Genomic DNA, 27,643 nt, shown 5'->3' with positions numbered 1-27,643 from the left:
CAGCCTTCTGTGACACCGTCACTCGTCTGTCATGATGGTCTGTCTATGTGTTTCTACAGTTAAACTCTAAGCTCCTCAAGGGCAGGATTCATGCCTTATTCATCCTTTTGTCTCTCAGGCTCAGTGGCTCAGCATAGCACCTGGTTTTAGGCATTTCATGGCCTTACTGAATTAATCTACAGTGAAGAAAAGTGACTTGGATAGAATGAGATCCTGGCAAGTCACATTCCAGGCCGTGGGCCTCATGCCGCTGGAGTCTGGGAGTGAGGGATGTGGACAGTGGGCCACACCTGGCTCCCACCTCAGGCGGGCCTTGTGTGGGTCCCCACAGGGTGCCCCGTGTACCCATGTTTCACATCCGTGTTGTGTTTTAGGACGTTCCAGGACCTGTCCAAGCAAGTGGAGATGTCCTACGGCACTGTCCGGGATTCTGCTGTGTACGAGTACTTCCGAGCCAAGGGCACCAACCCTCTGGAGCAAGACAGCACGTTTGCTGAGCTCTGGCGGACCATCAGCAAGAACGGAGGGGCTGACAACTGTGTGTCCAGTCCTTCTGAAGGCATCAGGAAGGTAGGTGGGAGCTGGCCACCCAGGCATGTGTGTGCTGCGACGGGCCGTAAGGACTGTCATCCTTGCGGTAGGAGACACCCTCCTAGAGGCATCTCCTTTGAGTGTCCCTGTCACCTGCAGGGTGACCCATCTTCAGCAGCGTCAACAGGCATTTTTCATAGACATGTGGGTAAAGAGGCTCACATTCTTCAGGTAGATGCCCATTTTTGGCAGGAGATGCAAATGGGCTGGCAGAAGGGAAACTTAAGGCCCTTCTAAGTTTCCAAAGGATCAGGGAAGGGCAGGGAGGTTAAGCCCAAGACCTGGATATCCCTCTTCCTGGGCTCATAGGATGGTGGTACAGAGGGGTCTGCCCACCCAAGTAAGAACACTCAGTAAAAGCAGATGCAGAGGACCAGGGGAGAGGGAGAGGAGGTGGGGACAGGGTTCAGGGAAGGGTGGGCACCATGTGGGACCACTGTGAGCAGAGGTGTGCTTGGGAGACAGTGGTCAGGACAGCAAGCCCAGCACGGAGACTGAATGGGGGCAGGGTGGAACTGAGGGAGCACTGCGTGAGAAGAGCCCACGCCAGAGAGGACGGGCGGGAAAGATGAACCCATTCTGCAGAGATGGTTAGACGTTGCTAACTTATTTCAGTGAGTTTCCACAGGGACCCAAATTCATCGTGATTGTCTCATTATGCAGATGAGAATCAGACGTGGGTCACACTCCTCATTAGGTTCTCATGCCTGGGGTTCCAGACTGAGGGGTTTGGTGTTTATCCGCCACGTGCTGCAGAACATGTGAAGGTCATAGTGGGATGAAGGCAGGTGTCGTAAGGATGTTTCGGGTGGTGGCACCTTCTTCTCAGTGACCCTCACGTACAGAGGCTACTTACTCTTGGTCATTAGTGAACAATACAAGAAAGATGTGCACAGTGCCCAGCACTCCTGTCTCTCTGGGTAGACCTCTGTCCAGCCCGTCGTGCTCAGCATGTCTTCCCTTCTGTTCTCTATTCAACCTGCCCCACCACTTCTGCAGAATCTTCACGCATTCACACGCATTCACACACACACACGCACTTGCATCCAGCCTGCCTCAGTGTGTCTTACATTTTCCTACCCATCAATGCTACCTCCGCGGAACATTCCTACAGGCTCTCACACACAGTCACTCATGCACATGCTCCCCTACACAAACACACACACACACACACTAATGCTCACACATATTCACACACACGCACACACGCACCTGTGTTCTACATCCCTGGTCATTTGGCAATCCCTTGGATTTACTGTGGACTTCCCAGGTGGTGCAGTCATAAAGAATCTGCCTGCAAATGCAGGACATGCAAAAGGCACAGGTCTGATTCCTGGGTCTGGAAGATCCCCTGGATGAGGACATGGCAACCCCTCCAGTATTCTTGCCTGAGAAATATCATTGACAGAGGAGCCATGTGGGCTACAGTCCATGGAGTCACAAAGAGCTTGGCATGGCTGAGCACGCACACACACGCCCTGGCCTTACTGCAGAGGGCAGTGGGTATAATGGGGAGACTCCAGAAAGTTTCAAGGCCACTAGAGTCTACCCACCTTGCTCTTCATGATGAGAAAAGCCCTCAGTAGTTTGCCAGCCCCTCTCAAGAATCAGTCCAGGGAGAGAGGCAGAGCCTGAGGCCTGCTTCAGAAGCAGCAGGGCCTGGCTTCTGGCATGGTGTCTTGAGGCAGGGCTCTGCGTGGTCTAGGAGTCCCTGTGGTCTGCATGCTCACAGGGCAGTCAGCTTGGGGTGGCTTCTCCCTGTCATTTAGCAAAGTTAAGCAGCAGAGAGTGTCTGGGCTCTGGAGCCTGGCACATGTGGGTGTGAATCCCAGCTCCACAGCTCACCAGTGATGTTTACATGGAGCACCAGGTCTTCTTGTCAAACCTCTGGGTGTTAAGAGAAGCCTGGTCAATTTCCCATCTGGGGGGTCTCTTTAGACACTTGAAACATTTAGAAGGACATGTTGTGGTAGATTTGGAATGTTTATATTTAACCAAGGGATATCATAACAAAAATAATAGAATGCAGCATAGATGTGCTAGTCCTCTGCTCACAAGGTTTATTAAAACTTCTTATGTCCTCGTGCGCAAAGAAATACGGTGCTCTCACCTCGAGCTGCTGGGTCTTCTTTCATCCCTGACAGTGGATCTTTGTGGCTGTAGGTGACCTCATTTGCGGATAATGAATACAAAGTTGATTTAAGGCCTTTTATAAATGTAAGACTTGAGCCAAATGGCCTTTGAGTTTCCCTTCTCTGCTTTCTTTGTCTCTCATGGAGAGCCAATACCCCCATCCAAACTGGATGCTTATGAAGATTCATTGCAACAAGGCTACAAAAAGAACTTCTAAAAGAAAAGATGCAGCTTTTGACTTTATCAAACTTCTGTTTATTACAAGACACTTTATAAAGAAAATAAAAAGGCAAGTCACACACTGGGAGTGAATATCTACAGTGCATGCAACCAATATAGGATTAATATCCTATATGGATATTACACGAAAAACTTCTACAAATGAATAAGGAAAGTTCAAACAATTTAATAGAAAAATGAGCAAAAGACTTGTACAGGACTTTCACAGAAGAGGTACCACATATGGTCAGTAATCATGTGAAGAGATGTTCAGTCATTAGTGTTTCCAGAAAATGAAAATCAAGACCATAAAGATATATCACTTTGTATCAACTAGACTTGCCCCAAAGGAGAGGTGGTGGAGAGGATTGAATAACAGGTGGTTAATTGCTGGTGGGAGTGTACTCAGTACTGCCACTTTGAAAACAAATTGTCATTCTCTTAGAAAATGGAGTTTTTCATACCCACTGACCCAGCAATTCCACTCCTATGTATCCATCCCAAACAAACTTCTGTAGCACCTCAGACAAAAGAAAGGCCATGGTAGTCTTGCCTGGAAAATCCCAAGGACAGAGGAGCCTGGTAGGCTGCAGTCCATGGGGTCGCTAAGAGTCAGACACGACTGAGTGACTTCACTTTCACTTTTCACTTTCATGCATTGGAGAAGGAAATGGCAACGCACTCCAGTGTTCTTGCCTGGAGAATCCCAGGGACGGGGGAGCCTGGTGGGCTGCCATCTGTGGGGTCACACAGAGTCGGACACGACTGACATGACTTAGTAGTAGTAGTAGTATTGCTTATAGAGCCAGGATTCTGGAAGCAGTCCAAATGAGCATTAACAAGTTTTAAAAAAGACCTGCAGGGAAATGACTAAACCACAGCTTCATGTAATAGTGTGGGTGAATCTGAACTGGATAAATATTGAGTAAAAGAAGAGTGAAAATGACAGCTGCTCGTTGTGGCTGATGCTCTGCAGCCCCACAGACTACAGATTCCCCTGTCCGTGCAATTCTCTGGGCCAGAATACTGGAGCAGGCCGCCATTCCTTTCTCCAGGGGATCTTCCCAACCCAGGGATTGAACCTAGGTCGCTCGCACTGCAGGTGGATTCTTTACCAGCTGAGCTACTAGGGAAGCCCAAAAGAAGAATATTAAAGGCAATTTCACACGGGTCAACTGATAGAAAATAGCAGTCAACATAGCAACCTCTTCAGTTCAGTTCAGTCACTCAGTCGTGTCCAACTCTTTGCAACCCCATAAGCTGCAGCACACCAGGCCTCCCTGTCCATAACCATCTCTCAGAGTCCACCCAAACTCATGTCCATTGAGTCAGTGATGCCATCCAACCATCTCATCCTCTGTCAACCCCTACTCCTCCTGCCCTCAATCTTTCCCAGCATCAGGGTCTTTTCCAATGAGTCAGCTCTTCACATCAGGTGGCCAAAGTATTGGAGCTTCAGCTTCAGCATCATTCCTTCCAATGAACACCCAGGACTGATCTCCTTTAGGATGGACTGGTTGGATCTTCTTGCAATCCAAGGAACTCTCAAGAGTCTTCTCCAACACCACAGTTCAAAAGCATCAATTCTTCGGCGCTCAGCCTTCTTTATAGTCCAACTCTCACATCCATACATGACCACTGGAAAAACCATAGCCTTGACTAGACGGACCTTTGTTGGCAAAGTAATGTCTCTCTTTTTAATATGCTGTCTAGGTTGGTCATAACTTTCCTTCCAAGGAGTAAGCCTCTTTTAATTTCATGGCTGCAATCACAATCTGCAGTGATTTCGGAGCCCACAAAATAAAGTCAGCCACTGTTTCCACTGTTTCCCCATCTATTTCCCATGAAGTGATGGGACCGGATGCCATGATCTTCATTTTCTGAATGTTGAGCTTTAAGCCAACTTTTTCACTCTCCTTTTTCACTTTCATCAAGAGGCTCTTTAGTTCTTCTTCACTTTCTGCCATAAGGGTGGTGTCATCTGCATATCTGAGGTTATTGATATTTCTCCCGGCAATCTTGATTCCAGCTCGTGCTTCCTCCAGCTCAGCATTTCTCATGATGTACTCTGCGTATAAGTTAAATAAGCAAGGTGACAATTTACACCCTTGGCGTACTCCTTGTCCTATTTGGAACCAGTCTGTTGTTCCATGTCCAGTTCTAACTGTTGCTTCCTGACCTGCATACAGGTTTCTCAAGAGGCAGGTCAGGTGGTCTGGTATTCCCATCTCTTGAAGAATTTTCCACAGTTTATTGTGATCCACACAGTCAAAGGCTTTGGCATAGTCAATAAAGCAGAAATAGATGTTTTTCTGGAACTCTCTTGCTTTTTCGATGATCCAACGGATGTTGGCAATTTGATCTCTGGTTCCTCTGCCTTTTCTAAAACCAGCTTGAACATCTGGATGTTCATGGTTCACATATTGCTGAAGCCTGGCTTGCAGAATTTTGAGCAATACTTTACTAGTGTGTGAGATGAGTGCAATTCTGCGGTAGTTGGAGCATTCTTTGGCATAGTGTATAAAACACAGGCATACATACATCTAAAGTAAGGTAAAATATAAGACTCAGGGTAGTGGTTACTACACATGGGAGAAGCAGAGCAAGATGAAGGAGAGAAGTATATTATTGGATTGAAGTCAGGGTCAGTGTTAGCTTTACAGTCACAGGTTTTTTTGTTTTTATCTTTTATTCCTCATTATGAACCAAAGTTTGTGATTATTCTTATTCTTTGCACCTACCTATTTTTTTTTAGATAAATAATTCCAGGCTAGCCAGGCAGAGTTTGGCTCCCAGACCACGCCAGCTCCCTTCTCTCCTTGCAGGCACCCAGGTACATGACTTCTCTCACTCCTGGAGTACATCAAGGAGGCAGACACCACCAATAAAGCCCTCTGGAGCACAATAAATCTGGAAATGGGTCCTCAGAGAAGCATCTTCCCATCATCCTATTTACATCATCCTCTGATGATATTTAGGGTCTTACTAATGAATAAAAAAAAATTAAAGAATAATTGGTGGAAGATGCAAATAAGAAAAGTGAAAGTGAAGTTGCTCAGTCGTGTCCGACTCGTTGTGACCCCATGGACTGCAGCCTACCAGGCTCCTCCGTCCATGGGATTTTCCAGGCAAGAGTACTGGAGTGGGGTGCCATTGCCTTTTGCATTCTTTATAAATGCCTAAAGCTTCATGGTACAGAATCTAATCTTTTTCCAATACAGAGTTGCTTTTATGATACCTTCCTTTTATAAACTCCAAGCAGCCTTGGAGGTCACAAATCTCCCTCTTGCATTTGGATCTTTAAGGAAAACAAACAAGCAAACAAACAATCTGTCAGCACTAGGCAAATGGTAAGGGTTTTATGACTGGTGTCATATAAGTGAGTTTATGGTACCGTCAGAAAGTAGAGTGCCCTGCATTTTTTTACGGCAAGGAGTGCTCAGATTCATTCTCAAACCCTCCTTCTACAAGTGCCTGTTTGGGTGGCTGCTGTGCCTACATGCTTATCTGAAGCTCTTTCTGTCTCCTGCCCTTATGGAACTGCCCTCACCCCCCAGACGATGGCTTCAAATGCTTTGTGAATCCCTGGCAGACTTGACTAGGTAGGGTTATGCCCTGAGTGAGGGTCATATCTTGAATCTAGAAACTGCAAGGAAAAATCCAGCATCCTGGGAAATATGAGTGTGGCCTTGGTATTCAGGGAGGCGGGACTTCTCCAAATCCCAGACAGAACTCGCTTGGGTGCAGTGCAGGCAGCCTGGCAAAGATGAGGACTGGATGCCCCCAAAGAATAACAAAGGAGACTGCCTTCGCAAAAGGAGGATGCTCCCATTTCTAATTTCAAGTTACTCATTGGTGACCTGGGTCCATTTCCAGAGTGCTTGGTAGTGGAACAATGTCTAATTGCTGCTAAAGTCAAGGAGCTTGATATTGTGAGTAACCTCAGAGAGCTGCTATTATTTTTTTCCTTGGGAGTGCTGCAGCTTTTAATGACTTGAAACCAATTTAGGTGGGAAATTGCTTAGCAAGAGGTGATCACTTTTGCCCAGTATCAGAACCAGAGAAAGGAATTATGTCATGGTTGCCCCTGCTACTGTGACCTATTCTTTCATGCCAGCCATCACTGAGATAAGGAGGAGGCAGCCCTTTCTGGCTCCTGGTGAAGAGAGCAGAAAGGAATTTGGAAGGGGAGAGAAGTTCTGTTTATTTATTGAAAGCCTACCGTGTGCAGTTTTTAGAGCAAACCTGCCTGGCCCCATTAATTCTCAATAAATACTGGATTGTCCCTGAATGAGTCATCTGTTCGTTGTTGGGCTGACCGGAAACGCATAAATCGGCGGTGTAGCTGGTGCCATCAGTGAGGAGGTTACCCTCTGTGAACTCCTTGATGGGCGGGACGAGGGAAATGGCTTTATAGTTGCTTTCAGGCTCAATACCCCGCCTGTTAGGAAAGAGATTCTGTTGATCCTTGGTGAGCAAAGTGAGACTGCTTTCATTTCCCTCAGCCACCTGCACTTGTCAGGAAAGTGTCTACAAACTATGATCCATGGGCTGAATCTGGCCTGTCACTTGCTTTTACAAATAAAGTTTTATTGGGACACACGCTCGATTGTTTACACAGTGTCTATGGCTGCTTTTCTGCTACTTAAGTACAGCTGAGTAGTTGTGGCCATATGGTCTGCAAAGCCTAAAATACTTATTATCTGGCCTTTTATAGAAAAAGTTTTGAGGACCCCTAGTCCAGAGCAACTAAAAAGCCTCTTGATGAAGGTGAAAGTGGAGAGTGAAAAAGTTGGCTTAAAGCTCAACATTCAGAAAACAAAGATCATGGCATCCAGTCCCATCACTTCATGGGAAATAGATGGGGAAACAGTGGAAACAGTGTCAGACTTTATTGTTCTGGGCTCCAAAATCACTGCAGATGGTGACTGCAGCCATGAAATTAAAAGACGCTTACTCCTTGGAAGGAAAGTTATGACCAACCTAGATAGCATATTCAAAAGCAGAGACATTACTTTGCCAACAAAGGTTCATCTAGTCAAGGCTATGGTTTTTCCTGTGGTCATGTATGGATGTGAGAGTTGGACTGTGAAGAACGCTGAGTGCTGAAGAATTGATGCTTTTGAACTGTGGTGTTGGAGAAGACTCTTGAGAGTCCCTTAGACTGCAAAGAGATCCAACCAGTCCATTCTGAAGGAGATCAGCCCTGGGATTTCCTTGAAAAGAATGATGCTAAAGCTGAAACTCCAGTACTTTGGCCACCTCATGTGAAGAGTTGACTCATTGGAAAAGACTGATGCTGGGAGGGATTGGGGGCAGGAGGAGAAGGGGATGACAGAGGATGAGATGGCTGGATGGCATCACTGAGTCGATGGACGTGAGTCTGAGTGAACTCCGGGAGTTGGTGATGGGCAGGGAGGCCTGGTGTGCTGCGATTCATGGGGTTGCAAAGAGTCGGACACAACTGAGCAACTCATCTGATCTGATCTGAGTCCAGAGCAATGGGTGCTCCAGGGATATTTCCTCTAGGGTAATGTCATTTGATAGCTCATAGACATATCCAGTAGCTCATCATCTAAGCTCTGTATCATCTAAGAATGCATGAGCACATCTAGTAGGTCGTCCTCCTCTGCCTTTACATCATCTAACAGCACATAGGCACCTAGTTCCATACCGTCTAGTAGCATACGGGCTGTGTCCTTTCTTGTCCTTTCCACCTAACTCTGGCAGCACACAGACTCCCCCCACTACAGACTCCCCCCACTACCCTGGACCCAGCCTCACTCCTGGCCTGGCCTAAATCCCCCCTGAAATCTGTTGAGCAGTCTCTATGTACCAGGCACTCAGCCAGATGATCTACATATATTATTCTTTTCATCCTAAACAGAACTCCTTGATTGTCATTATCTCCATCATGTAGAAATGGGACCGACCCTCAGGGAGATTAAGTGGCTTGTTCAAGGTCACACAGATGTGAGTAAGCCATAGTACAATCATATCTCACTCCAACTTTGCCTCTTGCATTGGGGTTACATCCCCATTTCCATAACCAGTGTGTCTGCACCCTCCTTGCCTACTGCTCACTTGTGCTTCTATTTCCCTTCCTCTTTTACACCAAGGCAGCAAGATATATGGCCGGCTCCCATGTTTAAAAGCCTTACCTCTTTCCATGTGACATAGCAGAGGTTATTTAGGTCTGCAATTGGATCTTTTGATTTCCCAATTATTAAAAATATCAATTAGAGAAAGTCTGGGGTGCAGAATTGAGCTGGCAAATGGTTTGAATTTATATGATAATAACTATGTCACATGAAATCAGACTTTAAATGTTGATGGCGGGACTTTATTTTTCTTGAGCTTGATCAACTCTCTCAAGTAACATCCAGCCATAACAGTTTCTGTGCAGTGTCAGGGCTGACCCAGGCTGCCAATTTATTAAGCCTTTCCATAAATCAGACCTAATATTTAATAACATTGTCAAATAGAATGTAGTTTAATAGTTTAAATGTCAATCTTCGCAGCTCACTGGGCTCTTTGAATAAATAGACAAGTAGCCAGTTTCAGACCCTGTGGCTGGAGACAGTATTTTTCTGAGGGAAGTCACTGTGGAGTCGAGCAATCGTAACAGAAGGTGGTTTTTTTGACTCAGTAAATATCGCTGAGGTCATAAAGTGTGAATGCAAATACAGGAAGAAAACGGGCTCACAAATCTTATTTATTTCCACACTGATCTAATGCTTGCCCTGGCGCCAGATTGCATGTGGGTATCACCCATCAACAATCACCCATCAACACCTCCCTTTGTTTCTTCCCCGGGGCTCTCTGCTTTGTGACAGGGGATGCTCTCATTGTGTACACTCCCCACCGAGTGCCAGGGACCATACCTTATGGCAGAAAAGGTGGTCCCTAGAAGCACTACAGTCTTCCATGGAAGGATCAGGAATTTTGATGCCCCACATTTGGAAGGAGAGACGTGAGGAAGCATTCTGGTTCCATGGCATATTGGATGTCCTTATGGAGGAGCAGGAAGAGGCTTATCTGGGATGACACTTCTTTGTGTTTGGGAGATGCTGGGTTCAATGATCAGGAAGATTTTGTCAAGTCAATGAAGGGGACCACTGATGCAGGTCTGACCCCACTCCCTGCTTCCCCCACCACCTGCAACAGAAAGGGCTAATACAAACTAGGCAGCCTGTACAGTGGAAACCAGCAAGTCTGTTAGCAGCCTTGTAGGCATGGCCCCAAGATACACGTTTGTCCTTTTCCTGCTTCCAAGTCAATGCAGATTGGGGATTCCAGACGCCTCATTCTTCTCAGACACTCATACTGGATAATCATCCATCTCTCTTCTTTTGTACTTGTTCAAAAGGTACTATATCCTTTTTGCAAGTTCAATTATCTCTTTGTCCACTTATTCACTAATTCATCCATTCAAGACATGTAATTTGAATAGTTTCCACCTAAGAGCTTGGAGATGTGAATTTAAGTTCCACTTTCCACCAAATTTAATCGGTGGCTTTGGTCAAGAGAATTCACCTCTCTGGGCTACCTGTGAGACCAAGACAAGCCTGCCCAGATTAGTTGTGTTTACCAGTGCAGAAGTGGCCCCACTTCTGGTACAGTGTCCAGTGTGGACTCCAGTACTACAGCTGACATGGCGTAGATGTCGGCAAATTGCCTTAGCACTTGCTATATATTAGAAAAAGAGCATGATAAAAATATGAAGACAAATAACACTTAGTCTTTTTATGAGGTATAATTGACAAATAATAAAACTCATGTACATTAAGTGTTTAGTTCATGGGTTTAGACGAATATATACAACTGTGTAATCACCACTCCAAAACAAGATATAGTCATCCTTCAGTATCTGAGCGGGATTTGTTCCAGGACACTGCAGATACCAAAATTCATGGATATTCAAGTCCCTTATATAAAATGGGTAGTATTTGCATGTAACTGCAAGCATCCTCCTGTATGCTTTAAATAATCATCAATCATTATAAGGTTACTTGCAATACCTAAAACAATGTAAATGCTATGTAAATAGTTGTAAATACAATGTAAATGAAATGCAAATCAGTGCCAACAAGCAACAAATTCAAGTTTTTCTTTTTGGAACTTTCTGGAATTGTCTTTTTATATTTTTCATCATACACAGTGCTTGAATTCACAGGGCAGAACCCACAGATACAGAGGGCCAACTGTGTAGAACATTTCCATCATCTTCAAAAGTCTTCTCATGTTACTTTCTAGAAACTTCTCCCCCTGACCTCAACAGCAACCAGTATGAATTTCTGGTGGGCTTCCCATGTGGTGCTAGTGGTAAAGAACCAGCCTGCCAGTGCAGGAGACACAAGAGACATGGGTTCCATTCCTGGGTCGGGAAGATCCCCTGGAGTAGGAAATGACTACCCACTTCAGTATCCTGGCCTCGAGAATCCCATGGGCAGAGGAGCCTGGCAGGCTACAGTCCATGGGGTTGCAAAGAGGTGGACACAGCTGTGCGGCTGAGCACATGAAGCACTTGGTGAATTTCTGGTGCGTGAGTGCCTGTTTAGTCATTCAGTCACGTCTGCCTCTTTGTGACCCTACGGACTGTAGCCAACTAGGCTCTCTCCAGGCTCTTCTGTCCTTGGGATTTTCCAGGCAAGAATACTGGAGTGGGTCGTTATTTCCTCCAGGGGATCTTCTGAGCCAGGGATCAAACCTGTGTCTCCTGCATGGTGGGAGGATTCTTTACCACTGAGCCACCTGGGAAGCCACAGATTATATTTACATGTTCTTACACCATTTATTAAAAATACTTATATTTAATTAACAAATGACTAGATGCTTTGATTGAAAATCAATTGGACATATATGTTGGTCTGTTTCTAGATTCTCTATTCTGTTGCACTGATCTACTTTTATGCTAATAAAAAGTCTTAATCACTATAGCTTTATAATAATTCTTTAAATCAGACTGTGCTTTCAACTAAGATTATTTGGAGAGTTCTAGAGCTTTTGCACTTCCATTTAAATTTTATAATCATCTTGCCAATTTCCTTAAGAAAACTTGAGATTTTTGATAGCTATTACATTGACTCTATGGATATTTGGAGGGAAAGTTATAACCTTACACTGTTGAGTTTTTAAATATGTAAACATAGTTTTTCCCTTTAAAACATCAACTTTTGATATTATTGATTTTTCTCAGTTGTTTATCTTATTGATTCAGATTTTTGGTATTTTTTTTTTTTCTTGTGTCTGTGCTTGTTACTGAAAGGTATGCATGGGGGTGTCTGGCTGCTCATCACTCAAAAGCCAGTAAACAGGCCAGGTTGGTGGAAAGGAAAGTTTGGTTTATCTCTGATGCCGGCAGCTGGCAGGGGGGAGGGTGGCAGACATCTGTCCAAAGGCCGACTCCCCCACCCCTGAGAAGCAGGGGGTGAGAGCTTTTATACAGAGTGGGGAGCAGGCTACATGCAGAAACAAAACAGTCATCTCTAACAGTCATCTTCAGACTGGTCATCTGTGGTGTGACTGGCATCGTCTTGGTTGTTTTAGGTACAGTTCATCGTCAGTTCTGGGGTCTGTGTGGTCCCATGTCTTTGCGGTCAGTTCTCGGAATTGTGGCAGCTCTTGCCCTGGGTCCAGTCTGGTCATCATGTAGTTGCCTTCTCCGCCTGGTGTTCTGGTATCTATAAGACAGCTCACAGGATATGGCTCAGAATATCATCTAGAGCCCTTGAGAAAGAACTAAAGGTCCCTGACTATTCTTTATGACTACATTATTATTAGTCTCCTTTGACAGTTTTCCTTTGTTTCAGCATTTCTCACTTCTCTGATTAAACTTATTTTTTGACTAAAGTTTTCCACCGGCAAAAGGCAGGCAGAGGACAGGGTGGAGAGGCAAAGACCATATGGTCCTCTCCGTTTCATGCTCAGATGCTCAGTTGTGTCTGACTCTTTGGGACCATGGACTGTAGCCTGCCGGGCTTCTTTGTCCATGGGATTCTCCAGGTAAGAATACTGGAGTAGGTTGCCATTTCCTACTCCAGGGGATCTTCATGAACCAGGGATCGAACCGGAGTCTCCTGCCTCTCCTGCATTGGCAGGGAGATTCTTTACCATGGTTTTTCCTTTGCGATTTTTTCCTACATCTGTTTATTTTGGTTTCAATTTGCTTTTACATCTTCTGTCTTTGTAGTGTTGAAACTTAGATCATTGACTTTACTCCTGTTTTCTTTCCTAATACAAGGATTTATTGTTGTTTAGTCGCTAAGTCAGGTCCAATTCTTTTTCGACCCCATGTATTGTAGCTCCATGGGATTTTCCAGGCAAGAATACTGGAGTGGGTTGCCATTTTCTCCTCCAGGGGATTTTCCTAACTCAGGGATTGAACCCGCATCTCCTGCATGTCCCCTGCATGGCAGCTGTATTCTTTTACTACTGAGCCACCAGGGAAGCCCAATACAACTATTTAAAGCTATACATTTCCCTCTAAGCACTGTTTTAGCTGAATTCCATGAACTTTTATATGCTGTGTTTTCATTAGCATTGAGTTCAGAATATAAAGCATTGGATTTAGCTGTTATTTTTTTCAAGGTATCCCTATTGAGTTCTGAAGGATAAACAAATGGCTGTGATTTAGTGTGGAAAAGGGTAGGAGAACAGAAATCGAGTATTTATTCTGCTTAGTGAGGTTAGGAAAGCTTCCTAAGGTAGTCCTGTCATGTACCTTCATTTGGCAATCTAGATTCCTCAATTCCTTTTCAGTTTTGAAAACACAAATGTGAGAATGCGAGAGAAAACTGACAAGCAGGAAATAACATACAGAGAAAAAATAAGGGAAACCAGAGAGGCAGAAAGGAGAGTGGAACACCATGAGAACAGAACCCATTTTTATTTCTACTAAACGTGTAGTTTCCTTGTAGGAGAATGACGGCGCTGGTCTTTTCGTTGTTTAACAGTTGCTGTCTGCAGAACCCCTTCTCTGGGTCTCCGGCGGAGTTCTCAGTGTCTTGATCTTGTAATACACTTGAGCCTTCTTCACATGATTTAAATCTGTGAAGTGAAAGTGTTAGTCATTCAGTCATGACCGACTCTTTGCAACCCCATGGACTGTAGCCCACCAGGTTCCTCTATCCATGGGATTTTCCAGGCAAGAATACTGGAGTGGGTTGCCATTCTCTTCTCCAGGGGATCTTCTCAACCCAGAGATCAAACCCAAATCTCCCGCATTGCAGGAGGATTCTTTACCAGCTGAGCCACAAGGGAAGCCCCTTTAAATCTGTGGTCCAACCCAATTCCAAGGGCACTTAGATTAAATATCCCCCAATCCATGCCAATATTTAAAATAAGAGGTTTTGAAAGGAAATATTAGATTATACATTTATAATTTGAAAATAGATATCATTTAAATAAATATCACCATTTTTAAAAGGTTGAATATTTCTGAAAATAAACAGAAAAGAACCAGTCAAATGTATATTTTTCAACCACCTAACCAAGGCTCTAGGAACTCTTGTATTTCTGGGAAGTCTTTTCAAATCTCTGTAAATATTTTGCATAATTAGGATGTTAGAGAAAATACATTTTATCCTGCACTTTCTAACAGTGTTGTGAAACTTTAAAAACCATTTTAGTGGCTACTTAATATTTCATCATATATAGGTAAAATTAAGCATTTCCTTCCTGAGTATTATTTGGGTCTATTACAATTTTTCACGAATTACAAACAAGACTATAATGAACACCTTAATGCCTAATGGTTGTTCAGTTAGTATATTTATTTCCTGAAGTCAAATTCGCAAAAGTAGAAACATGGTGTCGAAAAAGGATATAAACATTTAAAGCTCTCGACAAAATATTACTGAGTATTGCCAGAAGCACAGCTTTGAATAAATTACATTCTATCTTGGGGATCAGAAGGATACAGGCTTCAGTGTTTTTTTTCCCATTAAATCCTTGTGGATTTATCTTTAGTAGGAAAAGTCTCTTTATAAATTGGTATTTTTCTACTTTTATAAAATCCTTTATTGTGATTTATAAAAATTTCTTTCTCTTTCTCTCCTTATAGGTATATATGTATTTTGACTTTATTTTGCTTTATTGTTCTGGGGACTGAATGGAGAAGAAATCACTTTTTCTTCAACTCACTTTTTCCTTGGCCTACATTAGGCAAAATTCATGAATTTTGGTGCATTCGAGGAAATTGAATAGATGGTTAGATACCTACCTTTGCTTATTAATCAGAACTGATGTACATAAAAACATGAGTACACAATGATTTGCTCTTTGAAATATTTGAATTTTTCATTCATTCATTTATTCATTCATTTGTTAGTCAACTCATTTAGCAGTGCTGAGCTCAGTTCATATGTAAGAGTGTGCTTGATGCTTTCCTCTTTAAATTGAGTTAGGTTTGACAAAGGCTGGTTTGGTATGGTCATGTTATTTCAAACATATGTGTTTCCTTTCTTACTTTACCCAGAGTTTTCCTTCCTTCCTTTGGGGCCTCGCATCAGTGTTTGAACAACCAGAAGGTTAATTTAATCATAATGGCTACCATGAAAGAGGCCTGGGATGGATCAAGGGTGGGAATTTGAGTTTTTTCCAGGCATTAAATAAGCTGAACTGGACTTCTAGACAACTTGTTTACTAATTAGGAAACTAGAGTTTAAAGAGGGCAAGGGACCTTCTGAAAATCAAGTTTGAGTCAATATCAAACCCAGGGTTTGAACTCAATACTTTTCTCACTCTAGCTCCTGTGTCATTACCTGGTGACACTCTGCAAAAAATGGAAGAGATGCATGATCTCAGCTCCTACTCCCACTTACCTAGTGTCTTCATCACAGGAAAGCTGAGCAGCTTCTTCCCCTCTCCCCTCCTCTACACACCCAGGATTCTCCTGCTTGGAAAGCCTTCCCTTTCCTTGTTGGCCAGGCTGACTCTTGGTTATCTCTCTGGCCTCAGCAGGAGCATTTGCTCTTCCTGACCCCCACTGAAGCTCCTGCTTTCTCAGGGCAGGGTCAGGGGCTCCCCAAAACCCTGCGCCTCCCAGAGACCAGGTTCATCAGATGCCGCCCCATCCTCAGAGCCCTGCTCTGTCACATCCTGACTGGACTCTGAGCCTCTGTAGTGTCAGGCCTGTCTCTTACTCATCTGTTGTCCCAGGGCCTAGAGTAGAGGTAGGTGCAGGGGCAACACACGTGGACATCCAGATGTTTTATCTTTTTAAAAATCAAACAAAATAAATAATCAGTAAGTGAAAAAGAAATGATAGTATTCAGAAATACACCCATGGGCATCTTTCTTCAAGAAGAATGAGCAGGACTGCTGGGATCTAGCTACTGCTGCTGCTGCTGCTAAGTCACTTCAGTAGTGTCTGACTCTGTGCGACCCCAGAGATGGCAGCCCACCAGGCTCTCCCATCCCTGGGGTTCTCCAGGCAAGAACACTGGAGTGGGTTGCCATTTCCTTCTCCTAGCTGCAGGGAGAGCAAAAAGGGGTGAGGAAGGGTAGGAAGGGCAGGTGTTTAGTCAGTCTCCTGAAGCAGGTTTCCATACAATCGACTAAGTTGTCCCCCTCATAATGCCCTGCAGCTTAATTTTGTTTGATGATGATTGGTTTGGGATAATACAGTGCAAAGATCAAGGAAAGCCCCCTCTGTGCCTCCTTTATAAAATTACTTTGCTTTGGATTTTGAACATTGCCAAGCAAATCTCGTTATGAATTCTTCAATTACTTTCTTCTGCGATTTTTATAATTTGGTAGGATAAGCTCTGGAATCAAACCAATATCCGTGCCATCATGCTAACGCTGATTATTTTCAAACTCCTCATTAGAAGGGTGGGAGGACGTTCACTCCCCCTAAACCTGATTTTATTCTTCAGATTTCCTCTGCCCTGTAATTTGCTTTGTACACAGGTCTCATACACTTCACCTTAGTGCTAGCTATAAATGTGGGCTGATTCCATTCTGTGTGTTCCACTGAATATTATGGCTTTGAGTTTTATGACTTAAGTTTTTGTATTTTGAACTGAATTGTTTTGTTTTTTGATCACATTAAAATCCAGAAGCAGTCACTGGTGAGAACAATTTTGATTTATTGTGTCAGTCAAATGGTTGGCAGTTTTTGTTTACCTTATCTTTATTTCCATTTTCTTGGTATAATATTGTTTGTCCAAGAACAAAGAAAGAGAAGAGGGGAAGGAAAATAACATTTATTAAGAAATTACTATGTGTGGTATTGTGTTCATACACTTTGTTTTCACCATTGAGGGCATCTTGTGATAGTTCCATTTTGAAAATAAGGAATGTAAAACTCAAAGTTTAAACAATTTGCCTGAAGATTATTGCACTCTTTCTACCTCCATGTATTTACATACATAATAGAATATTACTCAGGCATAAAAAGAATGAAATGTTGCCACTTATAGCAATGTGGAGGGACCTAGAGAATATTATGTGCAGTGAAATAAGTCAGAGAGACACAAGCACTGTATGATATCATTTATGTGCAATATCTAAAAAAATGCAAATGAACGTGTGTGCAAAACTGAACAGATTCACAGGCATAAACAGACATGGTTGCCAAAGGGGAGGAGGAGCCGGGGAGGGACACAGGAGGAGTGCGGGATCAACAGACACAAACTGCTGTGCGTAACATAGGGAAGCAGCAAGCATTTACTGTCCAGTACAGGGACTTACCCCCAATATCTTGTAATAACCTACAGTGGAATATAATCTTCAAAAACCAAACAAAAGACTAAGTCACTATGCTATGCACTCAAAACTAACAACATTGCAAATCAACTATTCTTCAGTTTAAAAAATAAAAAAACAACAAAAAACCTTTTTGGGTATAAGCAGTTGTTTCCACTGTGATGGGAACCTCTGATGGAGTCTCTCTACTCTCTGACATAGAGTTACTAAGATTGGCCTTGAACCTTAAATTTAAAAATTTTAGCGTGTGAGTGTGTGTGTGTGACACACACAAGCAGAAGTGGACAAGGAGAGGCAGAGAGAGAACTGAGAGGTGGATTAACTCAAATCAGGGAGAGTAATAACAGCAAGAGCTCAGAAAAGCATGCTTCCCGAGGCTCAGACAGAGGAAACTGGAGTGGCAAGGAGTCTGGTAAAGAGCACGCTCGGCAGGGAAATTTGGTATTTCTGATATTTTAAGAATCTTCACATGGAAGGAGTCCTGAACCTTTCCGTGCAGCCCAGGTCTCAGACCTCACTTGGTAATGTGGGGATGTGCTGAGCAGGCATCGTCACCCTTTGGAGGGAGTGCTCTGCGTCCCTGGACCATGCAGCTGTCTTCCATCCGGGCCATGCCCCTGCAATCTCTCTAGTGCCTCATCGTTCTGACTCTTTGACTTTACAAAGCTGTACCTCCTGATAGGTAGAGCTTAGAGCTGGTTCTGTGAGGGATGGGAGTCCATTTGGATCTTTTCAGTCAGGACGTGACCTCTTTTGTGGCTCCTCAAAGTGTGAAAGGTTGTTGTGAGAGCCTTTCTCTCTCCCTCCCTCAAGGCTGACATTTTAGCAAAGGCCATAAAGGAATCCTTAGCTACAAATGGGATTAGAGAATGAGACAACTCTTCAACATAAACCCTGCAGGGATGGTCTCTGAACCAATTAAAGGATAGTTTTTAATATGAATCGTGATCACATACAATTTTACTGCTTCTCTCCTCATCCTTTATAGTCTGAGTTGTCAGTTCCCAAAGACCCTTTATGGCTAAAGAAACACCAAGATGTGACTGCAGACAGCAAATACAGGCTGGCCTCAGGGTGTAGCTTCATGAATCTCACTGGCACTTTGTCTCGGTGGCGTCAAGTGCTCAGTTAAGACCACATAGCATCCACTGAGTGTGGGGTTTGAGTTAACGAGAACTGAGTTTGTGCCAGAGATGAGATCTTGGCTAAGTTAACTTACTGCTGAACAAAGTTATCTCATTTGAAAAAAGTAGGAATAATAATACTGGGTCTTTCCAGATTTATTATAAAGTCCAGAGGTGATGTGAATGGATGAGTACAGTGCCTTGTAGAGTGTATTTTAACACAGTAGTTTTCCAGGGGTGTTCTTTGGGCCTTTAGCATCAGCCTCATCCAGAAACATGTAGAAATGAAATTCATGGTCCCTACTTTGGACCTGATGAATCAGAACCTGGAGAAGGCATGTTGCAGGGAGGCTAGTCATCTGTATTTGAACATATCGCGGGGATTCTTAGGCCCTCTCAAATCTGAGAACATATGCTTGAATGAACAGTACTTACTGGCATGATTGCTGTTTTAATTATATCAGTATTTGACTTATTCTTGAATCTTAGGAAGTGACTCTTAGCCAGAAGCCAAGGTGACCATTGATACTATCCATGAAATCAGCCTCTGAAAGACGTTGCCGGAGAAGGAAGGGTGGAGGGCAGACTGGGAGGGGCAAACAGGACAGAGCCAATGCAGCCTGCTTTAAGTACCCAGGCGTCTCAGATTCTAGTAGTCACGCCTTCAAATTCTGCATTTATCACTTTACACATGTTTATTCAGCACCAACTGTATGCCAGACATTATACCAGGGCAGTGAAAAGGACATGCATGGCCAAGGGGCTCACATCCTTCCATGTGTGTGTGTGTGTGTGTGTGTGTGTGTGTGTGTGTTTGTTCATGCCTATGTGCACACAGGGAGTATCTTCAAGGCCCTATCTCTGGGCTTCTCCACGGAATATTTGACCTCATGGATGCCCATTCTCTGTGCTGCGTGGGTTCGTGTATTCTTGGGTTGTTTCCCTTTCCTCCATGGGCCTTTCTCATTCTGTATTCTTGTCTCTGCCTAATCTGTTCAATATCTAAGCAAAGCAAATTACTCTCTCTTTAGATCATTCTTAATCTTTCCCATGGAATAACTCAGATTAGATTGTTGTTTACCATGGTGTTGGGACAGTTTAAAGTTTTGACAAACCACTGAAAATCGATGTGTCCCTTTGGCCTGCTGAGAAGGTTGTTTATGATCTCAGTTTTGCTGATGGTGTACAACTTCAGACTTCTGAAGAAGGAGCTATTGATTCTTCCAAATTAGGGCTTTTCTTTTTTCCTTGGTACCAAACCAGCTTCTCCTCCCTGGGAGTTGTGAGAAACCTTTTCCCACTGAGACAGTACTTGGTTCACTAAGATTCTTTCTCCCTAGAGTGCTAAAGGCCCTAAAAGGGAAAACAGCTATAAAGCTTCCATAAGGTCAGGTGCTGCAGGTGGACATCATTAGCAAAGTTTGTCCAGAATTTGGCAGTCTGATAGGAGCCAGCTGCTCAGGGAGCTCTAGATGCCTCTCTGGGGCTACTGATGTTGAACTTTTAATGTGGGATAAAGGAAGGCCACTTGTGGCCAAGGAGACCTGGGATGATGCTGTGCCAGAGTGGCTGGTTCTATAGTCTCGGGCAGTCTTTCCTGAGTCTTGATTTCCTTGAGAAATGGACACAGTTTGTACTGTGGAAGTTTATCCTGAACTATTTTAGAAGAGAATGGATGGGAAGGCATCAAGTAGAATGATTTTCTGGAAAAAGATGTAAAGTGTGACTTTGCTTTAATGTTTGCTTTTAGTAATCTTGGTCTCAACCCTGTGTGATTCCCTCTTCCATTTTGGGCCCTGGCTCAAGACCCTAGAGCCATAATATTCTTTTCCTTCTTAAACCTACTCTCAAGAGAAGATCAGAAATTCATTTCACTGAGGTTTCTATCATTGGATCTCAATTTTAGCACACATCAGGGTCACCTGGAGAGATAATATTAAGACAGATTGGTGGTCCCCACTCCTAGGGTCTTTTATTCAGTGGGTCTGGAATAGAGTCTGGGGATTTACATTTCTCTGGTGATGCTGAAGCTCTTGGTCTAGGGAACACTCTCCGAGAACCACTGGTCTGTATTTTAAACTTGGAGGATGTTAAAGCTGGAGAAGATCTTAAGGACTGTCTGGATTCATTTTCCATTTTTACAAATTGATAGTGAGTGAGTAAGATTGTGACCCCATCTTACAGGTTTTCTAATTTACCAGGCTGGTGGCTGAGGACAATTTCAAATGTTATTTTCCCCGAGGCAACTGCATTTAATGAAAATCCAAACTTTAAGTTGTAAGGATGATGCTGGTGATGATTTTCGTGATCACAAGGAGAGTGTCTTACTGTTCAAGCTCCTTTGCCTCAGACACTTTCTGTGCTGTCTCTTGGGTGAGAAGGTGGGGACTGCTGCTCCTGTCTCCTGGATGAGGTGACTCAGGCTCAGAGGGTTCAGGTACCTGGCCAAGGACACTAGAAAAAAGGCCTGCTCTGCTCATCTCCAGGCCCTTGCTCTCACCCACATACCATGCCACGCTTTCTATGAAATGGAGTTGAAGATTCTGTAAAGGAAGTTGAGGAATCCAAGAGAAGGTAATGTTAGGGTGAGAGCATTGAAGGCCTGAGAAAGGGCTTGGCGTTCTCTCCACCACTAGCTCTGCTCCTCACTATTCTGTGTTACTCCAGAACACAGGAGTGCAAGAAGTGGGAAGGGAATCATTGGCAGAGATCATTTTGCAGACTCCCTGCTTAGCCATCAGAAACAGTTTTCTGCTGCGATTGCCCTGGGGAGGCTCTATCATCTTGGTCCTCTCACCCAGGTAAGGGGAAGCCTCACTTGACCAACCACCAAGACAAAACTTCAGGGCTCATGCCTGTGCTCATGGCCACGCACACACATGCACACACATCTCCCCACCAGGTGTTCTTGCTGCCCCTTTGGTTGTGTTATCTCATTGTCAGCTCCATCCTGTTCACTGTGGTCTGAAGCCAAGAGCTGAATTGATTTTGTACCCTGTGGATGCTTTAGGAAAGCGGCCACGGCATGAATCGTGGGAGAACCCAGCTGCTGTCTCCTCCCACCCCACCCCCTCCTCTCATTGAACCTGCCCTCCTTTGCCTGTTGGTTCTGCTCCAGGGGCTGATCCAGGTGAAGGGTCATTATCTTTCGCTCCTTGGGTAGCAGGTTTCCTTGCAGCCTCCTGAGGAGGCCATGGGAACACTTCCTAGGGTCCCGCTGAGTGTCTGCCTTACATTTTCACATCATTTTGGAGGCCTCTTTCTTCTCTGCTGAGAGACCATCGAGATGTCTCCAGCTGAAGATCTCCTTTTTCTAAACTCTGTTTGGTCTCTAGGTGCTTAGTATCTGAGTTCAGCTCTCTGCTGCTTCCCTGGGGTCTGTGGTGCTCGCATGCACACTCGTGTGTGTGCACACTAACTTCCACACATGCATATGTTCATGCACAGACATCCTCACGGGCGCACACACACACGCCACACAGAGCATGCTGCTGACTTAGTCAAGGCAGAGGAATGATTGGCGGGAGGGGTAGAGGTGGGAGGAAAGATGTGTTAGTGACAGCTGATGGATTGATCTTCAACATCGAGCTGGGGGCTGCCAGAGGAGAGGAAGGAGCTTGTGCTGGTTCCGCTCTGTGTGCCAGGCACAGTGCATTCTCTCCTGTAATTTCATCCTCAGAATAGTCCTCCAGGAAGTGATTATTAGCCCCAGGTCTACAGGTTCACCAGGCTTCCCATGCGGCTCAGATGGTAAAGAGTCCACCTGCAATGCAAGAAACCTGGGTTCGATCCCTGGGTCAGGAAGATCCCCTGGAGGAGGGCTTGGCAATCCAGTCCAGTATTCTTGCCTGGAAAACTCCATGGACAGAGAAGCCTGGTGGGCTTCAGTCCATGTTGTTGCAGAGAGCTGGACTGACTGAACAACTAACACACACACACTATAGGTTCACCAAAGAGCCGGGATGTGTCTTCATCCAGAATCCTACTCTTTTCACTGCCCTGTGCTCTATGATGAAGGCCGGATCACTAAAATGACCCTCTTTGGCAGCTGCAACCACAAAAGAAAGGTTGACTGAGTTGCAGAAAACATCAGGCACCAGAGACTAAAAGAAATCGGCAGAAGTCGCCCATGATGGCATGACCCAAAGATAGTGTTTGATACTTGGTTTTGATTCTCCATAAAGATGAAGGCAAAAGAGGAGAGTGAAAAAAACTGACTTAAAACTCAGCATTCAAAAAACTAAGATCATGGCATCCAGTCCCATCACTTTATGGCAAAAAGATGGGGAAACAATGGAAACAGTGAAAGGCTTTATTTCCTTGGGCTCCCAAATCATGCAGACAGTGACTGCAGCCATGAACCTAAAACACACTTGCTCCTTGGAAGAAAAGCTGTGACCAACCTAGACAGCGTATTAAAAAGCAGAGACATTACTTTGCTGACAAATATCCATATCATCGATATGGTTTTTCCAGTAGTCATGTATGGGTGTGAGAGTTGGACCATAAAGAAAGCTGAGCACTGAGGAATTGATGCTTTTGAACTGTGGTGTTGGAGAAGACTCTTGAGAGTCCTTTGAACAACAGGGAGATCAAACCAGTCAATCCTAAAGGAAATCAATCCTGAGTATTCTTTGGAAGGACTGATGCTGAAGCTTAAGCTCCAATAGTTAGCCACCTGATGTGAAGAACTGACTCATTGAAAAAGACCCTGATGCTGGGGAAGATTGAGGGCAGGAAGAGAAGGGGACGACAGAGGATGAGATGGTTGGATGGCATCACTGACTCAATGGACATGAGTTTGAGCAAGCTCCAGGAGTTGGTGATGGACAGGGAAGCCTGGTGCGATGCAGTTCATGCAGTCACAAAGAGTTGGTCATGACTAAGTGACTAAACAAAAACAGTTAGTTCTTACATAATTTTAAAAGGACATCACAATGTAAGTACTCTATTGCACAGATTCTTTTTCACCAAACAATATAATACTGTTACCATTTATGCCAGGTAAAACCCTAAGCATGTTGGATTTACTGAGGGATTTAATCATCATCATAACTCTGAAGTATGGACCATTTTCCATCCAGGGGAACTGAGGTTCAGAGATGTTAGAATATTATTGGCTCTCACACATCCATCAAAAGTGGAGTTGGCATTCGTATCCATATGGTTGGAGTCCAGAACCCAAGCTGGTTCTTCTTCACCATGGGCAGGGTATGTTCTTTTAAAACAGCATAGTAACGGTAACATAATATTCCATCATCTAACACATCATTTACCTAGCTGATTCTCAATTGTTGAGCATTTAAATTATTTCCAATTCTTGCTAGTTTAAACAGTGCCCTGAGACTCTTTGTACAAACATCTTTTCTGAAACTAATTCCTTAGAGTGAATCCCTAAGGGTAGATTTGCTACATATGCACATTTTAAAAGCATTTGACACTCCCCACCGCATTGCCGTTCCAGAAATATTGCCAGCCACATTCCTACCAGCAGACTGTAAAATTGTCCTTTTCTCCAGAGATAGTCTAGATTTTGCTGTTGCATCTTGTGATTTGGCTTCGTGCATAGTAACAGATCACTGTAGCCAGGATTCAGGCTACCTGTGGCAATGTGTTGTCATTTTGTGAACATGACCATGGGAGCTAAAATTTGGGATGCCGAGCTCTGCTTTGTGAGGGTCAAGGGTGGATAATGTGTCACTGGACGGTTACTGCCCATGTGTCTGGATCAGCTTTCCAAGGTGTCCCTCACACCCTAACACCCCCATCCGCGGACGGTACAGGCTCCTGTGTCCTCCCTCAGCTGTCAGCCATGCCACGAGCCACCTCTAAAGCTGGAGGAAGACAGTTCCTGGGGCCAAAGAAACCTATGCTCTGCTCTCTGCCCTGCTCGGATGTATAAATGGAGGCCTGGGGAAACTGCTATGGTGCCTGGTCCTCTGAGCACTTCCCAGGGGAATGCCGCTGGTGATAGAACCCACGGGAATGGCAATGACAGCCTTTCTCCTGGCTCTACTACTCACTATCTGGATTTATTTGGGACAAGTCATTTCATTTTTCTGAGTCTCAGTTTCCTCATCTGGAAAATGGGGTTCATGCTCAGCCCCTCAGAATTATACCATGGAAAAGGAATCAGGTTTCTGACAACCCAGCATCCAGCAGGTACTTCATACCTACCCTGGACCTGGCAATGCAGATGCCTGATTTCCTTTAGCATTTCTTTTTTGAGAGCATTTGTGTTTGATGTTTGTAGCACCTGCAGTCTTGTTTGGGGGGATAATGTGTTTGCTTCTCCCTTTCCAAATGCAGTTAGGATGGAGTAGAAGAGTGTTGTGAAGCTCTTGCCTTCAAGGCTGTTGTCTCAGAAAGTTCGTGCCCCAAGTGAGTTCTGGGGAGGGCCGAATCAGTGGTGCAATAAGGGGCGATGCAGTCTCATTTTATTTCCAGTGTGCAGCCACGGAGATGAGTCATCCAATATCCCAGCTCACCTGTGGCTCTGTATATGGTGCCCAACCTTCCTCCAGCAAAATAGGCTGATCATGTTCCTGCAAATGTAGGGAGGATGCTCTAAGCACTGGAGTCAGACAGCCCCGTGGTCTGAGTCCCCATTCATCTGTAGTAGTGCACCAGGGTGCGGGTGGAGGAAGGGGGCTTCAGGATGGCCTCGGATCCTGTTTGCTAAGATGCTTCCCGAGAGACAAGCTAGGGGCGGTCTGTGTACCTGCTGCTGTCCCGGCATCCTGGGAATGAATGCCCAGATGCCCTTGACTTTCTCCAGTGTCAAAGCTGTTCTCTCCTCTTTCCCCCAGAGTCCTCACATCTGTTCTTGTATGTGCAAGCCAAATGCCTTTCCTGTTTCTTGTAGGGAAAGAAAAGAGTGAAATGAAGCCAAATGTCTAGATGCAGGCCAGGAATAAAAGGGAGACTTTCCCAGGTGTTTGGGTCGTGTCAGGGAGCCGGTGACCCGAGGAACTGGAGAGCTCTGGCAGACCTCTCTGTTCTGTGGACAGGCAGAGGTGCCTCCGGGAGCACACAGGACAGTGGAGACAGAATCGGGTACCTATGTAGTGTGTGACAGCGTAGATTGTGTCACAAGATTAAAGAAAATATTTCCATCAACTTGTCCTAAGAATCCTCACTAATCCCGCTCCATTATGTGACATTCCTGCCCATCTACTGGCATATCACCTTTAACATGCATGCAAAACGGTCAGTCAGTGATTAGAAATGAGGAATACACTTAATATTTTAAATAGGCCAGCCAGAGGTAATCTAGCTCATTAAAAGTATGACATCTAGTATTTGTTTCTGTTTGGTTTTAATGCAAGATACAAATCTATGGTACCACTTTCATCTTTCCCAAGCTTTAAAGATGAAGGTCAATAATCTATTTGTAAAGAGCTCACTGTCTATTGAGCAAACTCCAGGTGACAGTGAGGGACAGGGAAGTCGGGTGTTCTGCAGTCCATAGGGTCACAAAGAGCTGGACACGACTTAGCAACTGAGCAACGGCATTGCCTATTACTCCTAATCTCAGATAACATTCCGGTTAACTCCCCACAGCTGCCTGGGAAGTAGGGGAAGGACAGGGCCTGGAGACGCAAGAAAGGATGAGTTCGTATGAACAGGAAGTGGTGAAAGAGCCACCCTGTAGAAGTGTTGGTCCATGTAACCAAGGCACTCCCAGGCTCCTGCAGGAAGGTGTCTGGCTCACCCTTTTCTTTCTCTGTGAGGAACAGCCAATGGCACACAGTTGAGAAGAGACTAGATTCCTGCCAGTACTCTGTCTCCCCAAGAGATTGGAGGGAAATCCGCAACAGAAGGAAGTAGCTAATATAAATAGGAAACAACAATATGCCACGGTGTGAGAGGTCTCTGGCATGGAGTTGAGGAGAAGGAGGATGCGGGAAGGGGGGGGGAGCGGTAGACATGCCTTCACAGTGGTAGCAGGGGTGAGATAAGGGCTGAGCTGCAGAGGAGGGAACCATGAGTAGAATGAGTAGAGATGCTCAGACTCAAGAAAAGCAGAAGATGAGCCTGCGATAGGAGGGGAGAGAAAACGAGGAAACTCTTGGGTCTCTCGGAAGCAGATTTTTGATATATTTGACGAACCCCACATATGGAGAAGCTAGACATTTTGGATAAGCAGCACAGAGTAAAAAGATAGATATATAATTACTAAGGGCCACCTGGAAAACCGATTCTGATCCTAAAGGAAGAGTCTTAGGGAGGTTATGGGGCATTCATTCTGCGTGGAGCAAGAAGAGGGTTTATATACAGGGGATATAGCCATGATGGATGGCATGTTTTGGGCTTCTTATAGCTGGTGTTCAAAGTGATCCTGAGAGTGTGGTCCTACCCAAGAAGCCTTCTGTCTCATACAGGGGCTGTGACATAGCAGGAAGCCTGGGGAGCGGTCAGCAAGGTCCGCAAACTTGTCCTGGAAACTGATGGACTTGGGAAGCTCAGGGAAGGTTTTGGTGGTGCATTTTACACAGCATGAGACTGGAGCTAGGAAAGGAGGACCCAGGAAGCTCTGGGATGCTGAGGAATGGATGTTGGAGATGAAGAGTATTTTATAAGGATAGAGTCCCTTTACAACTATAGCATCCAAGTTGGCCCACATATAAGGTGTGGCAGCTAAGACTCTCCAGGTCCTCCCCGTCCTGGCGTCATCCTGTAGATTAGGGGCTAGCCACATGCTTCTCGAGGAAGTTATATGGTAATAAATGTAGGCCCCGTTTCCAAACAGGGAGAGTGAGTGTTTGTGGTCATTTGGAAACTCAAGTAGGAGGACTTCTATCTTCTTGCCCTGACTCCCTTCCCGGTTAGCAGGGATTTGTAGCTGAGATGTCAGCTTCCCT

General features: G+C 44.7%; 1 protein-coding gene across 3 annotated transcripts in view; it reads left to right on the top strand.

Moving 5' to 3' along the window:
- Window positions 1–27,643, top strand: part of GRID1 (glutamate ionotropic receptor delta type subunit 1) — a 688,259-nt gene that overhangs the window by 641,436 nt on the left and 19,180 nt on the right. For all 3 annotated transcript variants that reach the window (XM_025284872.3, XM_025284871.3, XM_044942388.2), the window contains one exon: window positions 375–570. In XM_025284872.3, coding sequence (XP_025140657.1) covers window positions 375–570 — 196 coding nt within the window. The remainder of the gene's footprint in view (window positions 1–374; window positions 571–27,643) is intronic.

Source organism: Bubalus bubalis, chromosome 4 (assembly GCF_019923935.1).
Source record: "Bubalus bubalis isolate 160015118507 breed Murrah chromosome 4, NDDB_SH_1, whole genome shotgun sequence".
Classification (NCBI taxonomy): domain Eukaryota; kingdom Metazoa; phylum Chordata; class Mammalia; order Artiodactyla; family Bovidae; genus Bubalus; species Bubalus bubalis.
The sequence above is the reverse complement of the archived record's forward strand: the minus strand, read 5'-3'. Positions and strand labels throughout refer to the sequence as shown.